General features: G+C 42.1%; 1 protein-coding gene across 1 annotated transcript in view; it reads left to right on the top strand.

Moving 5' to 3' along the window:
* The window catches only part of LOC143040964 (protein snakeskin-like), a 46,755-nt gene extending 20,067 nt beyond the window's left edge, over nucleotides 1–26,688 (top strand). Inside the window, exons 2-4 of the mRNA XM_076212399.1 lie at nucleotides 20,382–20,573; nucleotides 23,569–23,673; nucleotides 23,934–26,688. Coding sequence (XP_076068514.1) covers nucleotides 20,382–20,573; nucleotides 23,569–23,673; nucleotides 23,934–24,005 — 369 coding nt within the window. The 3' untranslated portion in view covers nucleotides 24,006–26,688. The remainder of the gene's footprint in view (nucleotides 1–20,381; nucleotides 20,574–23,568; nucleotides 23,674–23,933) is intronic.
* Nucleotides 26,689–27,604: the final 916 nt, after the last annotated feature.

The following is a 27,604-nucleotide window of genomic DNA, read 5'->3' as shown; positions in this document are numbered from 1 at the left end:
TCAGTGTGACTAATTTGTCTAATTTTTATTAAATAAATACTTTAAAATTGCACCGCTCATAGTACGCTGAATTTGTGCATACTCTCACACATTCCTCCGTATTTACCCAGCAGTGACTAATTATTTAAATTGTTTTATTTTATCTTTGCATAGAATAACCAAAGAGTTGGTTTTATATCCGGGTAGGGAATGTTATACTTCACACGCAAGGGGAACTAACGTCGTACTTGTGACGTCATCACTGGATCATTGTTGGAACCAAATACATGCTCGCGTTAATTTAACATGTCACGCGGAAATAACGTTATCATTTTCGCATGGATACGCAGGTTATAATTTAAATGAAGCGTGTTTTTTAGATAAAGCTTTGTCCCGGTACTGAAGTTTATTAATTGTAAATAATTTTGAGTAAAAATTGTGAAGAAAATGCAAGTATTATCCTAAGTCATTACACCCTAAATGCTCTCAGCAGATTGAAATAATATAGTATTTGAATGGAAACAAGAAAAATTGAAGACGGTCACTAATGTGTTGATCGAAATATCCATAATATTAACTGAATAAAATTGCATGGGATAAACTGAATTAAGAATCACTGGCTATAAAATTGTGTATGAACAGCGTGTACACTAATTGGCCTTACAAAAAGCGACGGATGTTGCTATGACGTCATGTCGGTGAATGTTGACGGCATCGTGTATTGTGATACTACTGCCATTTGACTGGATGAAAATTATTCTGATACCACTTCATATTTGTCCTTGTGGTTGATGATGATAATGATAATAATGAGGATGACAGTAATGATAATAATTATAATAATAAATAACAGTAGAAATAATTAATATGGCGTCAGACCAATTTGAGTGCCTCCTTACATTGTTGCTAATATGAACAAAGTTGAAGAAGGACTGGCCTTCGGATCAAAATACAACGTGCAATCAGCTTGAGTGATGAATACCACAATATCTTGCGTCTTCCTCGGGGCGGCTGTATCAAGGTTGTTTCTACACACAAGAAAATGAGCGACACAAACTATGAGGAGACATAAAAGCCAGTCAGACAGACAATTGACAGACAAATAAAAGACGAAGGAAAACTGTGCTTCTACTATCCCTTGTTGCACGAAAGACACCATATTATCGTGGAATTGCCACTTAAATGTCAATTAGTCATCAAAGTACGAGTAGATCAAGCCCCGCTGGTACATCCATCCATCCATCCATTCATCCAGACTGCCAGCCAACCAGAATGTCAGCCAGCCAGACGAGCCACGTGCCCGGTCATCAGTTTGGGACCACGAATATAATTTCCTGTTGAATAGACGGAGTAGGTGGAAGGGGAGGGGAGTAGGGAGTAGAAAGGAGGGCGGGTTTGGGAGGGAGAGAGTAGAGGGGGCGGGACTGGGAGTAGAGAGTGGAAGGAACAAGAGTGGTTGGAAAGAGTAGGGGGAAGGGAACTGGCTGGGAGAAGGAGAGTAGAGAGTGGAAGTGGTGGAAGGGAGTAGGGAGAAAGGTGGGAGAGAACATGGAGAGTGAGGAAGGGCCTGGAGGGAGAGAGAGAGAGAACGCGAGTGGAGGAAGAGAGAGGGAAAATTGGGAAGAGAATTTTTTTTTTTTTTTTTTCCCTGCGGATGTGATGACAATAGGCTTCGGAGACGAAGTAGGGGGAGATGATCCAATCGGACGCCCGTCTAGCAGGACGACCATGTATGTTGCTCTCCAGTGTTCCTCCTCCTCCTCCTCTTCTATTGTCATATCCATTCCTCTTCTTCCTCTTCTCTATTTGGTTTCCTCTCTCCTCCCCTCGAACACACACACACACACACACACACACATTCTCAGCCTTCCTCACTCAATTTCACTTTCTTCCTTTCTGGTTGTCTGCCTCAGGTCATTTGCATATCCCGTGTGTGCGTTGTTGTTCTGGCTGTGGGTGTTTGTGTTCGGGCGCCTGCGTGCGCATTTTTAAAATACAGGGAACTTCTCATGGGTTTCTTCATAGTGGAAGACAATAGGGACAGACTATATATATATATATAAGATTATGACAGGGTAGACAGGAAAGCATTGTGGGAGGTTTTGCAGATATATGGGGTTGGGAGAAAACTGTTAAAGGCAGTCAAGAGTTTTTACGAGAGTAGTAGAGTCTGTGTTAGAACGAGAAACGGAGAGAGCAAGTGGTTTGGGGTAAAGGTGAGACTGGTTCATGGATGTTTCATGTCGCCATGGCCGTTCAGTGTGTACATAAATGGGGTGGTGGAGGAGGTAAATGCGAGGGTAATGGGCAGGGGACTGGAGATGGTTAAAGAAAACGGAGAAAAGTGGGAGGTGAGCCAGTTGTTGTTTGCTGACGACACTGCACTTGTGGCAGGGTCAGAGGAGGGATTAAGGGAGTTAGTGACGGAGTTTGTGCAAAGATAGAGGATGGTACTGAGTTGCAGATAAGTCTAAAAGGAGAGAAACTGGAGGAAGTGGATAGTTTTAGGTGTTTTGGGTCGCATGTGGCAGGAAAGGGATGAGTGGAGGTGGAGGTAAATTGTAGATTGAGAGAAGCAAGTAAATGCCTTGGGGAATTAAAAAGTGTTATGAGAAATAGGCATCTGGAAATGGATGCAAAGAGGAGATTGTATGAAGGAGTGATTGTGCCAACGACATTTTATATGAGAGAGACTTGGAATTTAAGTGAGGCAGAAAGGAAAAATTTAAAGGTATTTGAGATGAAATGTCTGAGAAGTATGGTAGGGGTTACAAGGTTAGATAGAGTGAGAAATGAGGAGGTGAGGAGGAGAGCGGGAGTGGAAAAGGAGATGGCAGATAGGGCTGATGAAAGATTATTGGGATGGTTTGAGCACATGGAGAGATTGAGTGATGGAAGACTAGTAAAAGAGGTGTGGAAGGCAGAGGTGGATGGAATGAGCTTGAGGGGACGACCAAGGATGGGATGGATGGATGGGGTGAAGGGGGCGTTGAGAAAGAGGGGGATGTCTGTTGAGCAAGGAAAGGAGAAGGCAGGAAATAGAGATTGAGTGGAGAATGGCTGTTTAGATGAAACTGTTATGCAAGGAAGGGAGGGATAGGTGGTGCTTATGTGTGAATGATATTTTGACGCAGCCCGAAGGGATTTCTCCCCGTCTTCTCTTTTTCTACACGACGGGCCGGGGAGGGGGGGAGGAGGAGGTCGCCGATTAGCTGAAGCGGCCTTCCTATGGATGTACTGTGTCTTTTTGCATTGCTTCTGACACAGGGCGGTCAGTGGGATACAGGAATGACCTGATATCCAGGAAGAGCTAAGATGAGAGTGGGGAAATGGTTGGTGGATGGGAGTGGAATAGGAGGGAGTAGGTACGTGCATTTGACTTGGCTACCTCCCGTATAAGGGGGAAAAAGCTGGTGTATACATATATATATATGTACATGTGTGTATATATATTATATACATATATAAATACATATATGCAATATATATATATATATATATATATATATAATATGCATTTATACTGCATATAGTGTGTGTTTGTGTTTTGAACACAAAGGGTGGAGGGACATGAATGGGACTGTGTGTGGTTGTATGCTTTCCGCCCTCGCGTGGCTTTTCATTAAGAGCTGTTAAGAGTTGCACAGGAGGGAACGGGGTGGGACTTATAAGAAAGAAAAAAAAAAGACGGAGTATTTGGCTTTTATCTATTTATTTATTTTGTTTATTTTTATTTATTTATTTATTTATTTTAAGTCCCGCTTTGGTCCCTCCTATGCAACTCTTAGCAACTCTTTCTCTCTCTCTCTCTCTCTCTCTCTCTCTCTCTCTCTCTCTCTCTCTCATTTCTGTGGCTCTGAAGGTGAGCAGGTTTATGTGTGGGCGTGGGTGGACGCAGTGTGGGCGGCGGTGATGGTGATGGAGTCGATGGTGATTAGAATGATGATGAGGAACCAGAAAGACCGACAATGCACAACGCTTGCAAACGGTAGAACCTGCTTGGCGGACGTCGGAGTGAATCGTCTCCCCACCATCTGTCACCGGATCGAGCTCAACAGTCTCTCTCTCTCTCTCTCTCTCTCTCTCTCTCTCTCTCTCTCTCTTTCTGTGTGTGTGTGTGTGTGTGTTTACCTAATTGTGGTGTACAGGACAGTAGCAACGCTCGTCGGGTCCCGTTTCGTATTCTCTCGTTTTCTAACATACCTAGACTCAAATTTACATACACTTCCAACTTAATCTATATACTTGATTTCTATTCATCATATCTAGATTTAAACTCATGTATTCTTATTTGAGCTTGGGCTATATCACCTTCTAAGCTATTTCACATATCTATACATCTATGTGGAAAGCTATTTCCTCACATCCTTTCGACATGTGTATGTGTGATTTACCATGGTCTTGGATCACGTGTTGGACTCGTGATCGACAGCTATTTCCTTCCCGGAAGAGAGCTCAGAGCTCATATACGATCGATCTATGGGTGACGCTGTGACCTTACACGCGCGCGCGCACACACACACACACACACACACACACACACACACACACACACACACACACACACACACACACACACCCGTCCCCCATCCCTTCTCGAGAGTCGGATTTTGTTTGTTTTGACAGCGCAGCGATACTGCATTGCCGAACCTTTTTGTAACAGTTGTATCCATACCATTTTATAGAAATTAAAGTAAAGATATATTATTTGATCACAAATAAAATAAATAGCATGCCGACAGGAGACCTTTTGGCATAAATAATATAAAATAGTAATAGATATATTATGAATAAAATAAAAAAAATAATGATAAATAAAATAAATGCATAGGTAAATAAATACTCGCAAATGCATAGGTAATAGATAAATGTATAGGTAAATAGATAAATGCATAGGTAAATAGATAAATGCATAGGTAAATAAATATATGCATAGGTAATAAATGCATAGGTAAATAAACGCATAGGTAATAAATAAATGCATCGATAAGAAATAAATGCATAGGTAAATAAATGCAGTTTCCGCTCACCACGAGAGACAGTGAGACCAGTAAAGAAAATGTGCATTTATACAACAGTTACCAACTTCAAGTGGTTGTTCATTGGCCGAACGGGTTAGAGCGTCGCCACTTGCGGCGGAGGTTGTGGTGACGGCCGTTTGAACCCTTCCACGCTACAGTCCTCTGTAAGGGGGACCGTTTAAGCCTCCTGATGGAGGGAAGGGGAGTTTGCGACGTAAAGCCGAATCACTCGAATCGATCCGTGCTCCTCTTCCTCTTCTTCCTCCTCTTCCTCGTCTTCTCCTCTTCCTCCTCCTCCTCCTCCTCCTCTTCCTCGTCTTCTTCTTCTCTTCCTCATCCTCCTTCCTTTTCTTCCTCGTCTTCTCCTCTACCTCCTCTTGCTCCTCTTCTTCTCTTATCCTCCTCCTCCTCCTCCCTCGTGGTGGCCGACATGGAGTGGCCCAGTGGTCGCCGCTTATAGGACTCGACCCACGTCTCCACCTGCCCAAAGGTGTGCCGACGCCGCCGCCGCCTCCGTACTCTTTGATCCCAACGAACAGCGATGACGTCGTATGCAGGTGAACAAGTGAACAGGTCAGGTCAGGTCGTGTATGGTGGGACCCGAGGGGCCTCGGACGGTCGCTTCAGTTCTCCTCCCTTTCCCATCTCCTCCTTTCCCCCTCTACCCCTTTTCCCCTTTCCCCCTTTCCCCCTCTCCCCACCCCCTTTCCCTCTCCCCCTCTCCCCACCCCCTTTCCCATCTCCCCCTTTCCCCCTCTCCCCACCCCCTTTCCCCTCTCCCCTTTCCCTCTCCCCACCACCTTTCCCCCTTTCCCCTCTCCCTCCATCCCCTTTCCCCTCTCCCTCCATCCCCTTTCCCCTCTCCCTCCATCCTCTTTCCCCTCTCCCCCATCCCCTTTCCCCCACCCACTTTCCCCCTCTCCCCCAGCCCCTTCCCCTTCCCTCTCTTTCCCCCCTCTCCCCCTTTCCTCTCCCCTTTCCCCTCCCCTCTTCCCCTTTTCCCTCTCCCGTCTCCCCCTCTCCCCCCTCCCCCCTCCCACAAAGGACGGGCCTACACATCCAATAAGCCTTTCATCCCCCATATAAAGGGGGTTGCCGAATCAAAGCAGACCTTTTTTCCATGACTGCGTGGGTAGGAACGCACAAAAAAGGGGGGTGGGGGGCGGGCGTTAAGGGGGGGATCCCTCCCCCCCCTGCCCCATCTGTTCCACCCCCAGTGGATCACGAAAGTCGTAGAGGTGAGGAAACAGACCTAGTGGAATTTAGTGGAGTGATAATTAATGGTACACACAGGATCTATTGTCATCATCTTCATCGTCGTCATCGTCATCGTCGTTATCATCTTCGTCATCGTCGTTATCATCTTCATCGTCATCGTCGTTATCGTCATCTTCATCGTCATCGTCGTCTTCATCATCGTCGTCGTCGTCATCATCATCGCCATCATCATCAATATCATCATCATCATCATCATCATCCCCATCATCAATATCAGCATCATCATCATTGCCATCATCATCGTCATTATCGTCGTCGTTGTCATAACCATCATCATCTATATCATCATCATTATCGTCATCATCATCATCATCATCATGGTCATCATCGTCATCATCATCAATAGCTGCCATTTTTTTTTTCTTTTTTTTTTCTAAATAATCTTGGCACTGTAGATCCGCGGCCGTTCGTGTGAAGGGTGCGTATCCTGTGCGTGAATTCGTTTTGCATGTCCTCTCCCACCGAATGTACGAAACTTTAAACCTATTTAAATTTAGTTGCGTTTATTCTAGCTACCCTTAGACGGTTTTGTTCGTCTTAGAAACAAAGGATCAGGATTCGAACTCGTGTATTTCATGTCACCTTTGCCCTATGTGCTCAGAATTTTAGCCAAGATTGGGACCCACCGGGAAAGAATTATCTTTAATTTGCGACTTCAGCTGTTAACAGCCGTTGGGACTCGAACTCGGGACTGTGCAAAGAAAATGGGAGGTGGTTGTGTCGTGGAAGGAAAAGGATGTAAGGAATAAGGAGTCTTGTATGAAGAAAACGGAATGTAAGCGCGCCTGAACTCCATTTAAAGAAAACGGAATGCAGGGAGAATCCAAGTATTGTTGAAAGAAAACGGAAGACGAAATGTAGATACGCCTTATCTCCAATTGAAAGAAAATGAAATGCATCTGTGAAAAAAAAGAAAATGGGAATTGAGATAGAAAACGGAAGAAGGTGGGCGCCGGAAATGACGTCAGATACACCAAGAGACGCTGAGTAGTGGTGTCATCGCATTCGATATGTGGGTTCGAGTCCCGCACTCTTCCGTTTCCCGGCAGTCTATTACCTGTCCCCTGAAGTCCTTAAAAAAGCGCTTAATGGGGCAAAGGCGACGGCATCGGAAGCAGCTACTCAGCGCCTCCTGGTGTATTAAGCTGTGTCAATGTTCAAAATCAGCGTATGATGTTTTGGTTCTTTTATTGTATTTTTGATATGGGAAGTATTGTATAAATAATACAATATATTCTATGCAGTACCCTTTCGCAAAAATGTTCATTTTTTTCGCCCAACCGTCACCACCCCCGGATGAGAGCCAGTGGATCATTACAGGATTCGAACCCACTCATCTGGGGTAGTGACATCACCATAAGAAGCCCCACTTGTTTTCGTTACCCCAGTCGTTTTTTTTTTTTTTTTTTTTTTTCCGTCACTTGGGACAACGAAGTCCATTCATGCCCGCCCAGCAGCGCCCGTGGGCGGTCCCAACTCTTCCTCCTCTTCCTCCTCCCTCGGCTCATCCTCCTCCTTCTCCCTCGGCTCTTCCTCCTCCTCTTCCTCCACCTCCCTCGGCTCTTCTTCCTCCTCCTCCTCCTCCTCCTCCTCCTCCCTCGGCTCTTCCTCCTCCTCCTCCTCCCTCGGGTCTTCCTCCTCCACCTCCCTCGGCTCCTCCTCTTCCTCCTCCTCCTCCTCCTCCTCCCTCGGCTCTTCCTCTTCCTCCTCCTCTTACCCCGGCTTTTCCTCCTCCTCCCTCGGCTCCTCCTCTTCCTCCTCCTCTTTCCCCGGCTCTTCCTCCTCCCTCGGCTCTTCCTCCTCCTCCTCCCTCGGCTTCTCCTCCTCCTCCTCCTGGAGGAGGACTTCACACTTTTTACTCCAGACTGAAGGAAGAGTATCGGATACATGTCCTCCTGGAACTGAAAAAACCGAGGAGGACGTTGGGCCTTCGTGCCACTCGAGCGACGAAGAACTTGTTAGAACTAGACTCAAGTATGGGATGCTGACTGCATAGGTATCGCGTAGTCAATATATTAGGGACCTTATACCTCTACGTACCAGAACTACGTAGCTTTTTTTTTTTTTTTTTTTTTTAAGACAGATTTTATTTTCATTGTGAAAAAATCAACTCTGGTCACGTAAATTTTAGTCCTGTGAAGATCCTTCCATTAAGCCCCAGTCAGTCACACCAAGCTTACGACCTGTTTCCGACCACTTTCGACCGAAAATCAAGCGATCGGTCGGCGACACAAAACCTATGCAAGGAATTGAAATGGAAAAAGTTGATGTGGTTGATAAGATGAAAATCTATGTACTGGGGACTATTCAGTGTGTGTTGTAATCTATCTATCGATCAGTCTATTTATCTATCTTATTACCGACTACCAGCGACTTCCAAAGACTACCTGCAACTGGTCGGCGACCAGTCGGAGACAGGTCGTAAGCTTGGTGTGACTGGGCCTCCAGTATCTCTGGAACTCGACTCCTTCAATGCAAGATTGTCCCTATGGATAGAAGCGCTGGTTACCAACAGAGAGAACCCGTGAGGTTTGTTTTAAGTTGAGCCCCGTCACTGTCGAAAGACGGCTAACTGGCACATGACGCTTTTATCGATTTTATTTACGCGATAGGCCAGAGATTAGAACAGCGTTTCTCAACAGGGGTTCCGCGCAACCCTAAGGTTCCGCAAAAAGTTATTGTAATAATGTTATATAGACATCATCCTATCTAACCTATTATTACGATGACAATAAAATGAGAAAAATACGTTTTTTTTCTCGTTTTTTTATTTTCTTTTTCTTCTTGACACATGCAATTTATTTTAAAGGTTACGCACGGTTCAAAAACGCTGGGTTAGAGGAACGGAGGTAGGTTAATCTTGTTTTTTGAGTCGCTCCACTGTGCGGAGGCTCTCTCTCTCTCTCTCTCTCTCTCTCTCTCTCTCTCTCTCTCTCTCTCTCTCTCTCTCTCTTCTCTCTTCTCTCTCTTCGTCTTAGTACTCAAACTGGCTTACCCCTTGACATCCCCCCCCCCTCACCTACACTTATCTGCGGCTGAGGGAGGTTCTTATCAACAAAGGAATTCCAAGACACTTCCTTCTCTCAGCGCCGACACTTGACTTTGAGTCTGCACATTGTTCTGCCATTTCCTCCCCAACTTTAGAACTGCTGGAGCCACGGAAGAAATTACCAATATCACCTGGCGCCAGTCATAAGATCACCTGGCGCAAAAGGATCACATGAAGAAACAGCACCACAGACTTCGACAGAGTGACAGTTCTTCATGTGAGCTCTCCTAGGGTGACAATTTTTCATGTGGTCTATCCTAGGGTGACATTTCTTTATGTGGGCTATCCTAGGGTGACAATTCCACTGTTGATATTCGGCGTACTAGGGTGAAAATTCTTCAGGTGCGATCTCATGGGGTGACGATTCTTCATGTGGGCCATCCTGGGTTTACGATTCTTCGGTTGTATAAGTTGATGACAATAAGCATTGCTGTCATTCAAACTAACCTAATCTTTATTCCAATGTTGATATTCGGCGTACTGGGGTGACGATTCTTCAGGTTAGATCTCATAGGATGACGATTCTTCATGTGGGATCCAAAAATATTATCTTCTGGCTTTGTTAGACGATTTTTTTTCAGCTGGGGGGGAGGGGGAGCTCATCGGTCGAGACCCCCCCTTAATCCCCCCCCCCAGCTGAATAAAATCGTCTAAGGTTGGCCAGAACAAAATCATATTGATGACGTCACCGTTTTGAAGGGGTCATGGGTCACGTGATCTCGTGATTGTTATAGTTAGTATGTTTTGTATTAAAAATAGATAATATTAAATAAATAGATAATAGTAATATTTTATTATTCTTTATATTATTATAAATTTTGATAATTTATTTATCATTATTATATATATATTTTTTCGTATCCGTCCTAGTTATGGACCAAAAGGTCTCCTGTCGGCATGCTCCTCCTTTATAATCCTTTATAATTATAATAATAATGATAATAATAAAAGTTCCAAATTTGTGGTCTGTACTCGCAACAGCAGAAGGTCGATGCTCAAGGTTCGCCATCGGCTGACGGAGGTGGGGAAAGCGACAGCCGAGGAGGTCGCAAAGTCGAGTTCCCTCTAGGTCAATTGGTCTTAAGGTTACATTTCAAGCCCTCGGCTTATAAATGAATAAAAACAAATTTTATGTATTTAAATAATAATAATAATAATGATAATAATAAATGAATAAATAAAAATGTAAAAAAAATGTAAAAAAAAAAAGTATTGAATGTATTCTTAACCGACTGCTGCGTTCTGTGGTTAGAGATTCACGCTCGACGTCACATCTGCGTTTCTACACACCTGTGATTACGTCACAAGCCCCCCCTTCCTCCCTCCCTCCTTCCTTGATGTCTCCGAAGTGGGCCAAAATCGTCTGACGTTAACCAGAATAAAATTTGCAGTGAGTCATCACAGTGTAGGGGTTCATCGAGATACGGTAATTTTCGATCCGTGTGCTGTATCGACGTCCCCCCTACCCCACCACCCAGAATCATATGAAGTTGGCCAAAACAAAATCAGACTTCTGTTTTGTCCGAGTGAAGGGAATCACACAACCAAAGAGTAACATAAGGGTCATCAATATATATATATATATATATATATATATATATATATATTCCATGGTGTCCGTTTCCGTATCCCTTGAGATCTCAAAAAATCCTCGCACTCATCCTTTACCTTGTTCAAAATCAATACCATCACAAAAAGCAACATGGGGTCAGTGATACAAAAAATTTATCTGAGCCAATAAACTTATTCAACAAGTGAAACAAAACAATGCATGAAGGAAAATAAGCATGATGAGAAATCATACATTTCAGTCCCTTTGCGTGCATGGCATGAAACCAGCATACAGCATTTCCCGAACCCCCTGCAGGTTCAGTCCACTGGGAACTGTACCTGAAATGATAAATACCTTGTAGGCTATAGTGACCCCTTGTCTTTGACTAATATGTAATAAGCCCAAAATGCCTTTCTTACCTTGTAGGCTATAGTGACCCCTTGTCTTTGACTAATATGTAATAAGCCCGAAATTCCTTTCTTACCCAGAGATTATGTTCACCGGTGAGTCATCTCGCCTATGTATAGAGTTGCACTTTTTTATTATTATTATCATTACTAAAGAAGGAAAATAAGAATACAAAAACAAGAGTTCTCTTGACCTATTCCAACCGGTATTTACTACTGCTCAATAATAGCAACACTGTTATTAGCGGGAGAGCATCGACCCAAACATACCCCAATTCCACTTTGTAAACAAACAAACTTGCCGCCGGCAGAAGCAGAGGCTTTGGGTTCAACAAACGGACACTGCACGACGAGTCATCTCCCTCACTCCCCCCCCCCTTTTTTTTTAATTATTATTATTATCCCAAAAACTTCACCGTTTCGCTTACGAGATCTTCGAGTATAGGACGCGGGTACTCGTAGTTCGAAAACCTGCGTAATTGACGGTTCTAAGGTGCACCGCTGTGTCCTCAACCGCCCTAACGAGCAAAAGGATATCTTACTCAAAGTGTATTCATAGATTCTGTTACTACTAACGAACCCTTCGTCCCTAGATGGTTTTTCTTTCTGCCATGTCAGATAATTATTCCAGCGGTGTATCAGATACACATGTTGGTGAATGCGACTCTCTCTTCCTTGATGTACTGATCAAGGATCAGGTCCACGTCGTCCTTGAGCGAGTCAGCAATCTGTGTGAGCCAAAGAGGAGTTCCTCTCTCATTCTCCATTCCTCTCTCTTTCTCCATCCTCCTTCGCTCTCTTCTTCCCTCTCCCTCTTCCTTCATCCTTCTTGCGCTCTATTCCTCTCTCTCTCCTCCTCTCTTTCTCCTTTCCTCCCTCTCTTTCTCCTTCACTCTCTCTCTCTCTCTCTCTCTCTCTCTCTCTCTCTCTCTCTCTCTCTCTCCGATTCGCTATCATGATCTTGAATCACATGGTGAACTCGTGGTAGTCAGTTATTGTCCTCCCGAATGGCAGATCCGAGTTAATTTAATCCAGAAGAACAATGGGTAACCTTTTCACCCTACATACACCGCACGCTCATCCCTTTGTGTGTGTGTGTGTGTGTGTGTATGTATATATGTATGTTTGTGTGGTGTGTGTTTGTGTGTGTATGTATGTGTATGCCTGTGTGTCTATGTATGCGTATGTATGTGTGTGATACATTCTACAAAGAAATAACAATGTAAGACTAACATTTCCCCCATGATAATAAACAAACACAGTGAATAATAATATATAGAATAAATACGTAAATAATAGATACAAAAAAAGAAAAGGTTTGCTAAGTTTTCTGACATTTGCCTTCTTCCTTTCCTTTTTATGTTCTCTCTCTCTCTCTCTCTCTCTCTCTCTCTCTCTCTCTCTCTCTCTCTCTCTCCGTTCTTCCTCTCTCTGTCACTCTTCCTTGCCTCCCCCTCTCCTCCCTCCATCATCTCCATCAATTCTTCTTCGCGTCCCCTTCAAGCAACATATGTTGGCAGGTGTTCCTTGTGCGAAGAGGGATGGAGGGTGCTCCCCGGTGGCCGGCACTCACTCCCCGGACCGAATCCCGGGTCACACGTTCACGATCCCGGCCGGTCTCCTGCTACGGGACACCACGAGTGTACATTCTCGAGTCTGTCTGGCGCCAGGCGATTTCATTATACCTCGGGAATGGAATGCAAAGGTCTTCCACCTCACTCCCCCCCAACTTCGTCCTCGGAGTGTGCAGTAAACACACTCCAGTAACGTACACACACATTGCAAGGGCCTTTGGGCTGGAAATTGGGCACTTCACTCTTTTGTATTGTTCGTATTTGGCAACTATCCGGTAAGGTGGAACACCATTTTCCACATTTATAATTTCTGAATGGTAAGAAAATGGGAAAAGCCTGTGAGAAATAATTTTTCATTATTTTTTTTTTATATTTTTGTGAAGGGCACTTTTGGGGCACAGGGCAAAGGGGCAGATGCTCGGGCACCCCAGCAACCTCCGTCCGCACGGGCCTGACACGCTCCATCCTCTTCCTGTCCACCCGAGGCGCCATGCTGAAGCTTTGGGACACATCTTCTCCTTCTCAAGGACACATCCATTACTCTTGTTTTAAGCGACAGGGCTTTGCGAATGATCCCCCCCCCACCCCATCCTACCCAGCCCTATAACCCTAATTCAGGCCACCCTGCCCCCTTCTTGCTGACGTCATCTTCACTTCCTCCTTCTGCAGTAAACAAGTGGTCCGCATTCCACCGCCCGTCGAGGTTTGCAAATTCAAAAACACTTTCCAACTCTTACGTTTACTTTATCGTCATCATCATCCATTTTCTTTTTTTTTCTTCGTTTCTGTAAACAATGACGTCATCTCTGGTGCCGCGGTAGTCTCGTCACCGTTCCTGTGAAGGGTGATCGTTGTAGAGTGCCGGGTGCCTCGTCTGCTTACGCCAGGAGGCTCTTGTCTGTGCTAGAGCGGTCTCTTTCCACTGTGGACAACGCACAACACTCGGGGTATACCATCTGTACCTCTTCTGTGGCGCAAAGATGGAAGGCATGGGTGGAGGATTCCGAAATATACTGTACACGACAGCATAAAAAAAAATCCCAACAAGAGCGAGAGGCGAACCAAACCTTCAAACGACATTTGCCTACATGGACCAACACAGCTTAACCCTTTGAATACGATGATGCCTACGTGGGCGTCATGATGAGTAAGTGAGTATATGAGGATGCAAGCGTCGGTTTCCTAATTATAAATTCATGTAGTTGTAGCTGAGTGACCTCCGTTTTCTGTGAACAGGCTTGATCACTTTTTTCAGTGGTTACAAACATAATGGATAAAAGAGAACGAGTATAACAGTTGTAACTTTATATTTTATAATGCGCGTGTTATGATGCATTATCGTACGTCAGGCAACTAATGTGCGTGCGAAGATATGACTCGTATCGAATAGGTACGCTACAAACACAATAAACAAACAAACACTACAGACGAACTATTTCCTTGTACAGCGTCCGCATTAACCAGCGCCTCTATCCGAGGGGGAAAATTTGTGCCGAAGAGGTATTGAAGAGTCACAGAGGAGGTGGGGGGGGGGTCAGGGAGAGAGATGGAAGGAGAATACAGTAGCAGAAAAGAGGTATATTGCAAGTTGAAAGTTGTCAGCATGCTTCTCTAAGAAACGAGTCTTCAACTATATTGCTGCGTGGCTCTGGTCCGTAGGGGGGTCACCCAAGGCACCCGAACATTACGTGCATACAGGTTATGCAGTCAGTACTCATAGTGGGACACGAGAGGAGCAGCTTCCTCTGATCTTCATCTTCCCCCAAGTCGAGTCGGACCCAGACGCCGAAGGAAACAGCCCCCCCCCCCCAAAAACAAAAAAAAAAAAAAAAAAAAAAAAAACACATTGTCACCCCCGGAGTTTCCTTTTGCCAATTGGATTTTTTTTTGGGGGGGAGGGGGGGGATCCTTTGTGAAGAAACATCAGGATGTTATTGAAAACTGCTCCAGAGGTTAAAAGGAGCCTCCCCTTTGCCATCGTGTTCCAGATAATGCATGTTCGTTTTGACTCGCATATATAACCAGACACATCATCGTAGACACACTGGCAGCGCAGACGCAAACACAACATTTATGGGGTGGAGGGGGCGCTCAGGAGGGGTGGGGAGTGGGGACCCCTCACTGGGAAGAGTGGCGACCGTCTGCTTCCTTCAGGGGTGAATACCCGAAGAAAGACAAAAGACCATGTAGATCCCTTCACATCATCATTGTCATAATAATGATAATGAAAACAATAATAATAATAATTATAATAATAATATTAATACATATATATATATATATATATATTATATATGCCAACGGTTTTTTCACCCTTTTAATAATAACAATGATAATAGGAGGCGTCAATGTGACTGTGTGTGTGTGTGTATGGTTGCCGTCGATTGTTTGAAATAATAATTTAAAATTATCATTAAAAGGTTTTCCGTTACCCCCATTGTTAAGCTGGAATCATGTTGACAAAAAACAAACAAATTTAAAAAAATACAAATACTATATCATAACTACTGCGTAGGAAAATATATTGAATGCTTAACATTAAAATATCTATTCCAGTTTCGGTATATGTTCATATATATCAATAGATGGACCAGCTTGGGTTGTCCTAAAAAAAAAAAAAAAAAAAAAAAAAAAGACACTTTGACACAGCAGCAACAAGGCCGAGGCACTGAGCAGGCGCTCTACCCACTATACCACCCCCCCCCATTCCCACATACACAAACTCACTTTCAGCGGAGACGCAGGACATATGAAAGGTCGCCTCCCCATCCATCTTGCGACACCCACATCTACATAAAAGAGATAATCCATTATCTTAATTTGCATACATACACACGCACACACACAAGACAGACACGCACACACACACAAGACACACACACACACACACACACACAAGACACACACACACACACGTTAAATTATGAATAACTTCAACTGTGGAAAAAAACGATGATGCCAAAGTACATCACAATGAGGTAATTACTAGGTTCACACATTCGTGTGTATGTGTGTGTGCGTGCGCGCGCGTGTATTTGCCTGATCGTAGTATACAGGAAAGGATCAACGCTCGTAGGGTCCCCGTCTCCTATTCTCTAATTTTCTAACATACCTAGATTCCAATTTGTGTATGTGTGTGTGTGTAGTGTAGTGCTATCAGCGAGTTCCCATAGTTGACGTGATGGTTCTTAACTGAGTTGCCAAAACAATACTTTATGTACGTTCACGGCCTATACCTCAATGACCCCCCCCACACCCACTTCCGTCCCGTGTGGTACTCTCCCACTAACACTGACCGGCGTCAGACGATTTTTTTCTCATTTTCATTATTGTTGATTTTCATATTTCATTTATGAATAAATTTGGTCCTCACCAAACTTATGGGGAAGAATGGGGAGTTGCTGGTCTGTGGGAAAAATTGTAAAGTTGGTAAAGTGTGAGTGTCAGACCGGAGACCGAGTATCATCCACTCTGGGTTGCACTTTCTCGGTGGAGGTGAAGGGATTGATGCGATTTGGAGGCAGGGTGGCGGGCAGGTCTCTCTCTATTTCTATCTCAACTCGTCAATAAACAGGTTATGCTGGCTTATCAGTACTTGATTATATATTTTATTTTCAGCCATTTGGTTTGAGAAGGCTAGTAATTAAAGATAGTAAAGAGAAAGTGATCGTTTCTCAGAGAGAAAAAAATATATACACAAAAATGTACAAATGTCATCCGTAGACTGTTTGTGATATGCATAGAGAGAGAGAGAGGATGGGCAGAGTTGATTAAAGAGAGACACGGGTTGTAAAGAAAGAAAGAAGAGAGAGAGGGAGAGGTACGCGACGAACTGCTTCTCAAGGGTTGCTTGAGGATTAGATCCTGCATGCTTGAGCAAGCAAGCAAGCAAGCACGTGCACTCGAGACAGAAGCTAGCTAGTCAGTCTTCTTAAAAGCTATTTAATCCGATTTCCTTTGTAGAGCGGTGGGAGGTATGCTTCCCCCACTCCCTCCCTCCCTCTCTCCCATAGATGGCACGCCGTTCTCAACGCAGTATATGCAAGTTGGCATGGCGGTCGAAGAATATTTGAGAAAAAATTAAATTGTTCGAATTAACGGACGTCTGAACTTGTTTGTGTCGTGAGATTATCATTATTATTATTAATATTTATACAGTTATTTATTTATTATTCATATATGTATTTACATTTTTCTTTACTCGAATGCTTTGTGTCAGTTCAGAACTTCAGGAGTGTCTGAGCAAATTGTCGATCTTTTGAAGTCGACCCGGAGACTACAGTCAAAGAATGCGAATGAAACAAATGTTCCAAGGCAGCACAGTATATTATGCCTCGCAGATAACGTATACATTTAGTAAAGAAAATAATAAACAAAAGAATAAATATAAACACGTCAGGTGGCGCTAAGCTGCTAAAGCTGTCTTCTTGGCCATATTCGCTCGGGTAGTGCTGAATCACATTCACCAGAGCAAGATAGAAAGATAGAGAAACGACGGGGAAAACAATTGAGAGTGCAGACGCTGCATCTCTAAGAATGCACGAATTCTTGGTCGGGGTGGGATCAACAGGTTTCATCAGGCTCGAGTTTGGCAGTCGGATGAGCAACACAAAGTATTTTGAGAATTTATGCTTGGAAAATATAGATACATACTAACAGAAAAGGAAAAATAATCGCATGGCAAGCGCAATTTATAAATGATCAATGAAGGATCATTATTAGAATATGAAATAAAATGAAACGTTGTCGTACATCTACAGGACGGCTCCACCCACTCAGTGACGTCATAGTTGAGAATCGAAATGCAAACAAACACGGACAATAATACTCGCCTCCACGGAAAAAAAAAAAAAAAATACATCCTGCGCCTACAACACCCGTGATTCAACGACACGCTATACCTGAGTCATGGGACTGAGTTTGAGGATGTCGATGATGCGTAAATACAGTCGTGAGCATAAATCGTGAACCACACCACACTTTTCGCTTCGAAGATAACGTTCATTTCAGGGATTTTATAATTTCTGTAGACTATTTATAATTATGGTAGAAGGTAAAATATAGGGAAAATATGCCAGACAGCAACATAAGTTGTATATCTACCGAATGCCAGTGGGTGATTCAAGGTTTTGCCTGTGACCGGCTGTACGTGTGTAACGAACTCAACAATACTAAATAACAATTGAGTACATCCACTCGACACAATCGGCCCAACCAGCTTCATGCACGCCCAGTAAATCATCGGTTGATACGAATAGACATGATGCCAGGTTACAATATTATGGTCACTTTAACTTGCTAGATATATTTATCAATATTACTTCTGAAGATATTTATTTTTTCGTGTCCCCATTTTTGATTTGTATTTTATTTTTTTATTTTGTTGTTATTATTATTTTCTTTCGTGATAAGTGTTTAATGCTTTTCAATGAAATAGTAATTTCGGTGACTAAAAGGAATGTTGTTCTAGAAGGGTTATTTTCAAAACATGCGAGAGGTCTAACCAGATTAGTTTAGGTTCCGTGTAACGTGTCGTCATCTTCGTTTATGCTGTTAGGAAAAGCAACATTTCTCAGAAACGAGATAAAGAGATGACGAAAAGTGGAGGACAGCCAAGAAGTCGGTATTAACACGTACGACGCTTGCGCACACACACAATTGTGTATATTTAAGTTTGGTAAACAGTTAACACACATACACACACACGTAGTGGTTAGAGTTCCCGGCCGCCATTACGGCGGTCCGGATTCGAATTCCGCCTGGGGCTGAAATAATTTCAGTATCGCTGCGCTGCGAGTCGTTACTCTAACTCGTGGGCGGGTAGTTGGGTGTGTGTGTTCATGTAAGGTCACAGCATCACCCATAGATCGGTCATATATGAGCTCTGAGCTCTCTTCCGGGAGGGAAATAGCTGTCGATCACGAGTCCAACACGTGGTCCAAGACCATAGTGAATCACACACGCTGAATAAAAATGAGAATGCCATGAACGAAAAAAACATGAGAGAACTGATAGGGTAGGGATACATGAGGAGGAAAAAAGTATAATTGTGGAACAGCCAAGGAGAGAAGAAAGTTGAGATGTGGCAAAAATGATAATGGTGTTTAGGAGCAGGGAAATACCCATGAAAGGCAGTAAATATAGATAGATATATTATTGTGCAAACAAATAAAAGTTCAAGAATGGGTAAGGCAGATTGCGACATAGGAAGAAAGAAAAAAGGACAGTGGTAGAAGGTAAAAGAGAGAGAAACGAGGACTGAACAGATGAGAGTATTTTACTGAAAAGTGATAGATCAAAAGATGAAGTGGTATGGAGAAGATCCAGAGAAGGAAAAACAACGAATGTGAAAGCTAATCCCAATATATACAGTATATATATATTTTTTTAAATATTTGAATTAGCTTTTACTAATATAGACAGATTGACCTCATCAAATGTAGAGGTAAATGACAATTTAAAAGAGAGAGGACCAGACATATTGTATTTGACAGCTTATGAGACGCACCTCAATATGGGCAAGCATTGAAATATAGATAGATAAATAAATAAGTGGGTTTAAGTTCCAAATATCAAGTGAAGGGGTTTCACCTGACATTGAAAGCCTCCCTGCTATCAAGTGTCAGCCCCACAGGGTTGCATTTGATAGAGATGAGGGTATCAGTGGATTTTAAGAATGGACAGCTTTCCTGTCCATCTTGCACGGAAAAGCCACAAACTAATACCAATTAATATAGTGAAAATATAACTGTCAGGAGAATGTAATTGTAGAGAGGTGAAGTGGGAGGAGTAGAAAACAGCTGGAAGTGAAGAATCATTAAGTAATGCATTGTGGAATATAGTATCAGGTAACATGATGAACCAGTGGGTGAAATTCAGAACCAACAATATATTCTTTCATATCTCTTTCCTATTCTCTCTCTTTTTCTCATTCTTATTTTCTCTTTTGTCACACTACACACTATCTTGCACAGGTGGATGTTGCAGCACTAAAGGTGCATACACACAGCCTTTAGTTCAACAGACCCCCATTTAATGGATTTCAGAAACAATTGACAAAATCCAGTGACTCCTGATAAATTTATGATAGACCCCACTATACAATCAAAGCCAATCAAAAACCCATTTTCACAATACTTGGTAAGTAAAGATAATAAATCACATTAATTATTATATGTTTATCAGACCTATGCCCCTCTCCAATTTTTTCAATTAAATTGAGGGATGGTTATATATTGATATTGCTCATGACTCAGACACTGCAGTGTTTGACTCCTTTGCAGCATTTCCCCGTGTGTAAAAATAATTTAATAAGAAGAAGAAATGAGAGATATTTTTTCCACCTCCCCATCCTCATCCTCTGAAACAGATTGTGGGGTCATCCATCAGTAGACATCCACATAAATTTTATCGTGAACTTTGGGACGCAATTGCAGATTAATGTTAACAAGAGTAAGAGGAGCTGGTTCTGAAAGTACTTTCAGATGTTTGAATGTGCTTACATCTTGTGTTTCTTTACAGGCTCTAGCCCTTACATGTATTGGGCTGCTTCGAGCACATGGTCTCCACTTTGGGTCAGGAGGAAGTTTCTTCGATGCCCGTGCAGACAATGACCGTTTCCTTGTCGGAGTCATTGCAATTGGATCATCCATCATCATCTCTACGCCACTCCTACTTGGCTATGTGTTCTTTGACCATTCCTCTAATCTTCTGGTAAGTCGTATTTGGTTCTTCCATTAGAAAATAGACATTGACCCATGGCCAAGTTGTCCAATAGGTGCCTAATGCTATGATGTAGGCAGTGATACATGATAATGTGTATTTATTGTTCATAATTCATGGGTTGCACAAATCATTTATGCAATGAATTTATGCACTGTGCCATGGTGTGCTAGGTTGGGTTTTCTTGAATTTAAGCTGAAGAAAGAATAATATGCTTATTGAATAGATTATCAATACAGCATAATGCTCTAATGCATTGTCATTTACACAAAAGTATCAGGAACATGGTGTCATGGTGCAGGTGTTGAATAATAACATTCAGTCCTTATTCATAATTTCAGTCATGCATTAATTGTTCTGGCCATTAAATTTACAAATATACATAATATCATTGTGCTCCAAAATGTGCTTGTAATATTGTCAGAAGGAAGAATGATTGACTTGGAGAAATTACAAACACTGACCAACCCTACAGTAGAGTTTTGGCCACCCTACAGGTTTTTTGACTAATGGCTCAAGAAATACTGGGGTACCCAACACCAGTGCACAAGATGGTATTCAGCAATGTGTAGGCCACACTTTAAATTTTCATTTTAAGCTAATTGTCCTTTCCTTGGACCCTATTCAGGTATTTCTCATTGAGTATAGAATGGAGTTTTATATCTCTTTGGATTTAAGCAATAAGGTTTTATATATTGCTGAAATTGTAAGCACAGACTGGACATTACAGTACCTTACTGTCTGCAACCTGAGACCAGGTGTTCTACAAATTTTATGACTGTGGACCATGGTATGATTTAGAACTAAACACTGGAAGTATTAAGGGTTTGAAATCTTTAGGATTGCCATTAGTGCACCTTTCTATTCAATGTAGAGCAAAACCAAGCTGAAATGCACTGAAATATGTTTTTATTTTCATTTACAAAAGGTGTATAATGAATCCAATATTCATATATAAGACAGTGGTACAAAGTTTCTTTACTTGATTGATTTATGGAACTGTGGGTCTCCTGCAGTAGAGAATTGAAGTAACAGATTTACTCTTACCATCATTTTATTCTAATTTAGGAGAGGAACAGAGGGTATAATTGGTGAGGAACTGTGGGTTTAGGACAGGTAGGGGTTGTGTAGATCAGATTTTTGTGGTAAGACAGATATGTGAGAGAGCTATAGGAAAAGGTAAGGATGTTTTTTGGGCTTTTATGGATCTGGAAAAGGCTTATGACAGGGTAGAGAGGAAGGCACTGTGGGAGGTACTGCAGATATATGTGATAGGAGGAAAGCTGTCAAGAGTTTTTATGAGAGTAGTAGAGCTTGTGTTAGGATTAGAAATGGAGAGAGTGAATGGTTTGAGGTAAAGGTGGGACTTCGTCAGGGATGTGTTATGTCACCCTGGCTGTTCAATCTATCTTTACATGGATGGGGTGGTGCAAGAGGTGAATGCAAGGGTAGTGGGTCAGGGGTTGGAGATGATTAAAGAAAATGGAGAAAAGTGGGAGGTGAGCCAGTTGTTGTTTGCTGACAACACTGCACTTGTAGCAGGATCAGAGGAGAGATTGAGGAAGTTAGTGACAGAGTTTGAGAAGGTGTGTGAAAGAAGGAAGCTGAAGATAAATGTGGGCAAAAGTAAGGTGATGAGATGTACAAGGGGAGAGAGTGACAGCAGGCTGGAAGTGAGCATTAAGGGTGAAAGACTGGAGGAAGTGGATAGTTTTAGATACTTGGGTGCGAATGTGGCAGGAAAGGGAGGAATTGGGGTGGAGGTAGAATGTAGATTGAGAGAAGCGAGTAAATGCCTTGGTGGATTAAAAAGTGTAATGAGAAATAGACACCTGGGAATGGATGCTAAGAGGAGGTTATATGAAGGAGTGATTGTGCCAACAGCATTGTACAGGGCAGAAACATGGAACATGAGAGAGGAAGAGAGAAGGAGTTTGAATGTGTTTGAGATGAAATGTCTGAGAAGTATGATAGGGGTTACTATGCTGGATAGAGTGAGAAATGAGGAGGTGAGGAGGAGAACAGGGATGGAAAGAGAACTGGGAGATAGGGTTGATGAAAGAGTATTAGGATGGTTTGGACACATGGAAAGAATGAGTGAAGAAAGATTAGTAAAAGAAGTGTGGAAGGCAAAGGTGGAAGGAGTGAATATGAGGGGGCATCCTAGAATGAGATGGATGGATGGGGTGAAAGGAGCATTACAATACAGAGGAATGTCTGTGGAGGAAGGACGGGAGAGGACAGAAGATAGGGGTGAATGGAGAGGGGTTGTGTATAGATGATGCTGTGATGCATAAGGAGGAGTGGGTGGGGGGTGAGGAAGTATGTATGAGAAAAAAAATTGACATAGCCCGAAGGGATTTCTCCCCGTCTTCTTTTCTGCATGAGGGGACGGAGAGGGGTGGTCTCCGAATTTATGAAGCGGCCTTGTTGTGGATGTGCCGTGTTTTGCGACACTGCTTCTGACCTGGGGCAGTGGACAGGATGCAGGGATGACCCATCATTCAGGAGGTGCCAAGACAAGAGGGAGGTAGGAGGGTGGAGTGGAGTGGAATATATAGGAAATGGAATGGGTGGGAGTGGTTTCTATGCATTTTTCTTTTTGGCTACCCCCCCATGTAGGGAGAAAAAGCCTTTGGTATATGTATGTATGTATATAGTAAACCTTTCATATCCAGCAGAGTAGTACGAAATTCCTTACCATGCTTGGAATTATGTGGAAGGTGTGGTTAATGATTTTGATTTGTTACTGATGTAGAAAGTACCTTCAGTACATGTATTCAGATTTACCCCTTTTAAGACCCTAAGATCCCTCAGAGTAAAACTATCTTGCATTTAACAGGTCTAGATGTCACTCTAAACAGAATAAAACTATTTAGGATAAACAATAAAATGATAAAAATATAACCCCTGTGTATTGGTAGGTTCATACGTATAATATTCATTATGATGCAGGTACTTACATTTATACATGGCTGTTTTGCAGGAGGGCTTGTACTGCCTTGTAGGAGCAACCATGAACATTTCTGGTGGTGCTATGGCAATTGAACACTACAAGAATACCGACAATGATTATGGTCTTGCCATGGGAGTAAGTTCTTTTCTTTTCATTTCTGCTTAAAAGTATGAATCAAGGCTAGTATGTCTTTCTGTGAACATTCCACTTTTGCCATAAAGACCAAGGTGAATATATAAATAATATATATATATATGTATATATACTTTTCTCTCTCTCTCTCTCGCTCTCTCTATCTCTCTCTCTCTCTCTCTCTCTCTCTCTCTCTCTCTCTCTCTCTCTTTCTCTCTCTCTCTCTCTCTCTTAGTAGTGACTAATGCCTGTGACCTTTCCAGTCTCTGATGGTTATCAATGCCCTGCTGTATTTGATTGATGGAGCCACAGGAACTCTTCATAATCGCAAGTAAATAATTGCACCACAACTTACATCCCATGATCAGCTCATGATAGTTTCCAATCACCAAAGCTATATATTCACTCCACTAAGATGTGCAGGATCAGTACAGAAATGGTGGAACTTAAATGGAAATGCAGGTCTGCTGTGCCCTTTCTGTAAAAATGTCACTTCTGAATTGGATGTAATAATCTGGAACAGAATAAATTAAGTTTGCTATGAAGTGTAAATTGAGGTGGATAAATATTTTGAATGCGGTGGTTTGACCCCCTTTAGCCAAGGAATGCCCCTATGGCTGAAAAATATTTTGTAACATAAGCCAGAATGAAGCCTGTGGGGGCAGTTATTGATTTGAAAAAGGTTAAGCTGTAATTAGGGGTAAGTTTTTACTTATTGATACATTAAAAGCTGGACATAGTCATATACAAACTAGGAATGTAACTAAATAACAGATGGTGTAAATTCATTATGTACAATAACGGGAAACTGTATCACCAAGTTTTATGTGTTCACTTTTTTAACTTGGTCAGTACAGAAACGTGTCATAAGTTTTGGTTTGGCTGACAGGTAGTGTCAATTAGCTGCAGTGGTAGTACCACTTGATTACAACTCCCCTTGTGCTACACAAGAGTTTGCCAGTGCCTAGCCAGAATGAAATTTATAAATCATGCTACTGTATTGAAGAAGTTAAAAGACCATAGATAGTAACTACATGCAAGATTTTTTTTTTTAATCCTCATTCAGATAGTGATGTAAAACAGATATATATTGTTTTCTATAAGAAACAAATCTTAATGTTAAGATAGTACTGTACTGCTAAGCTCTGCATATATTTTACAAATGAGTGATGGAACTGTCTCATGTATGTCCAAATGTACAAAATCCCAAAATTAGAAATCACCTATTCCTTTCATAGTTTAGCCACTTGATTAAATTTTGCTGCATGCTATTTATTACCATTACCATAGTTTTTTTGCACATCATAGTATCTGGGTTAGAACTATGGTAAAGATTTTTTTGTTATGAATCTGTAGAGCTTTAATTTTTAATTAAAATTATTTATTTTCTTTTAAGGAATGGACATTTTTAGCTTTAGCATTGTCATGGAAAAAGTCATCTTCTTATGCTTATTTAGACACTAGAAGAACATATACTTAGCATAGTAATAGCCTTAGTGAACTTTGAGAAATACATATTATGCATACCAGAATGCATTTATTAACACGTGTAACACTCACTCAGGAGGAAGGTGCCCATGGAGCTCAGCTTAGACTGATGTTAAACATTTTCAGGTCATAAGACTTACTGGCAGAATTTTACAAAATGTTCTTTCTTCGTATGTTTTCAAACCTTTGTACTATGCAAGTTTTTCACAGTGAGTAATGATTCTGAATTAAATTGCTTGGCTTGTGGTAGAAAGGTTGTAATACATTGTCAAGAGCTTAGAATGTTTGAGTAATGCTACTTTGGATATAGGTAGATTCAGTAGATCAAGTACAAAAAAGAAAACCTAATAGTTCACTGGTGTGTGGAAATTCCAAATTTAAAGTTTAAGGAGAAGTATACATATATACATATACCAAAGGCTTTTTTCCCCTTACACAGGAGGCAGCCAAAAAGAAAAAGGCATAGAAATCACTCCCCATTTCATTTCCCATATATTCCACTCCTTTCCACCCTCCTCCCTCCCTCCTATCTTGGCACCTTGGCACCTCCTCCTCCTCCCCCCATCTTGGCTCCTTGGCACCTCCTCCTCCTCCTCCTCCTCCCATCCTGGCACCTCCTTAAGGAGAAGTAAAAGCCTATAGAATGTTTGAGTTGTATTTTGGAGAAAAAAGTGCAAATTGGCTTGAGGGTTTGGTAATTCAAGAAACTCATTTTAGTGAAAGTATGTCTTGTTTATGGATGATATTGTGATTGCATGAGGAGGAATGGGCAGGGGGTGGGGGGTGAGGTAGTATGTGTGAGCAAATTTTGACGCAGCCCGAAGGGATTTCTCCCCGTCCTCTCCTTATATGCAAGGGGGGACGGAGAGGGGGGGTCGCCGATTAAATGAAGCGGCCTTGCTGTGGATGTGCTGTGTCTTGCGACACTGCTTCTGACCCAGGGCGGTGGGCAAGGTGCAGGGATGACCCGTCATCCAGGAGGTGCTCAGATGAGAGGGAGGGTGGGAGGGGTGTGGAGTGTATTTAGGGATGAAATGGATGGGAGTGTTTTTATGCCTTTCTCTTTTTGGCTACCTCCCTTGAAAGGGGGAAAAAGCCTTGGTATATGTATGTATGTATGTATGTCTTGTAAAAGTTCATGTTCACTTCACAAAGTGAATGAGCCCCAGAAGAATAGAAATATAATTATCTGCATAAATATTGGACCGCAACAGATATTTTTTGTATTGAGGTGTGCTGGAATCATATGTTCCTTATTGAATGAATAATTGTCACACTAATTGCTCCAGGTTCATCACAGAGACAGAAGTGTCATGCAGATCTATTTGCTTATGATCTGTTATTTAATGCAGCTTCTTGGCGTCCAGGCATCAGCTTGCAGTTTCAGTTATGCCTTACATTTAGAACTGCCTTTCAGAGTGTAAACATGTAGTGAAATATATTTGCTTGTATGACATACAGTTCACCAAGTATTTGGTTATATTTTTTGTACTTGTAAAGAATTAAATATTAAAGAAAGTGAGATTTAAACGCCTTACATTGAGGTGGATAAATATTTTGTTTGCTTTCGCACAAACTGGCCCCATATTTTGATATAGTGGAAGACATGATTAAGCATAATATATTCTTACTGAAACTCATGTCGTAGAAATAATCTAAATGATAGAGTTGTAGTCTTTATTCTTCTGAACTAAAAGTTCATCATTTTGCCAGTCTGTGCTTATGGACTCCATGACTTGCCCTGTTGTGTGATTTTGATTTCATCTTCAATCATTCCATAACAAGATACAATTCCTAACGCCTCGCAGAAACACTACATGACTGGAAATGGAGTACCAAGTGCTTCAGTGCACTGGCAACCAACATTATCCTTGTCTTATAGAGGAATTGCACTCAAACTTCAGCCACTGTCGATTGCCTAAGTTGTAATATGTTATTTCTGTAATGCTAAGTGTGAATATTATGAAACTCAGCTATTGTATGGATGGAATTTCATATCTGGAAAGTGACCATCATTTTCCGAGTTCTGAAATGAGAAAGGTGCTTTTTTATTTTCTCTCATAAATTCCCTGCATATTCATTTAAGCAATGAAGTAGTCAGTGTGAACTAACTCTAGTTGCTGTGCTGTGAAAGTGCTGTGACTCACTACATTACCTTTTACCCCAGCAATAGGGTGGGGGACATGGTGACCATTCATCCCTGAGGTTCAGTAATGGGGCTGGTGGTTGAATGGGTTTTATTTCTTGTTTTAAGTTGTGGGTGAGTTTAATTTAGATCTAGATACACAGACCACCAATCCATCTCTCTTTTGTAGCGCATCTATCCCTTGGATAAAAGCTTAAGATCCGAGATACATGTGACTGAAAGTAGAAGTGTATGTGGAGTAACTGATGTATGTATAAGGTCCTTTTTTATTATTGTGTGTGTACCTTGAACCAATGTAAC

The sequence above is a fragment of the Oratosquilla oratoria genome, chromosome 30 (assembly GCF_046742065.1).
Source record: "Oratosquilla oratoria isolate Oo_2021 chromosome 30, ASM4674206v1, whole genome shotgun sequence".
In the NCBI taxonomy this organism is placed as follows: Eukaryota; Metazoa; Arthropoda; class Malacostraca; order Stomatopoda; family Squillidae; genus Oratosquilla; species Oratosquilla oratoria.
The sequence above is the reverse complement of the archived record's forward strand: the minus strand, read 5'-3'. Positions and strand labels throughout refer to the sequence as shown.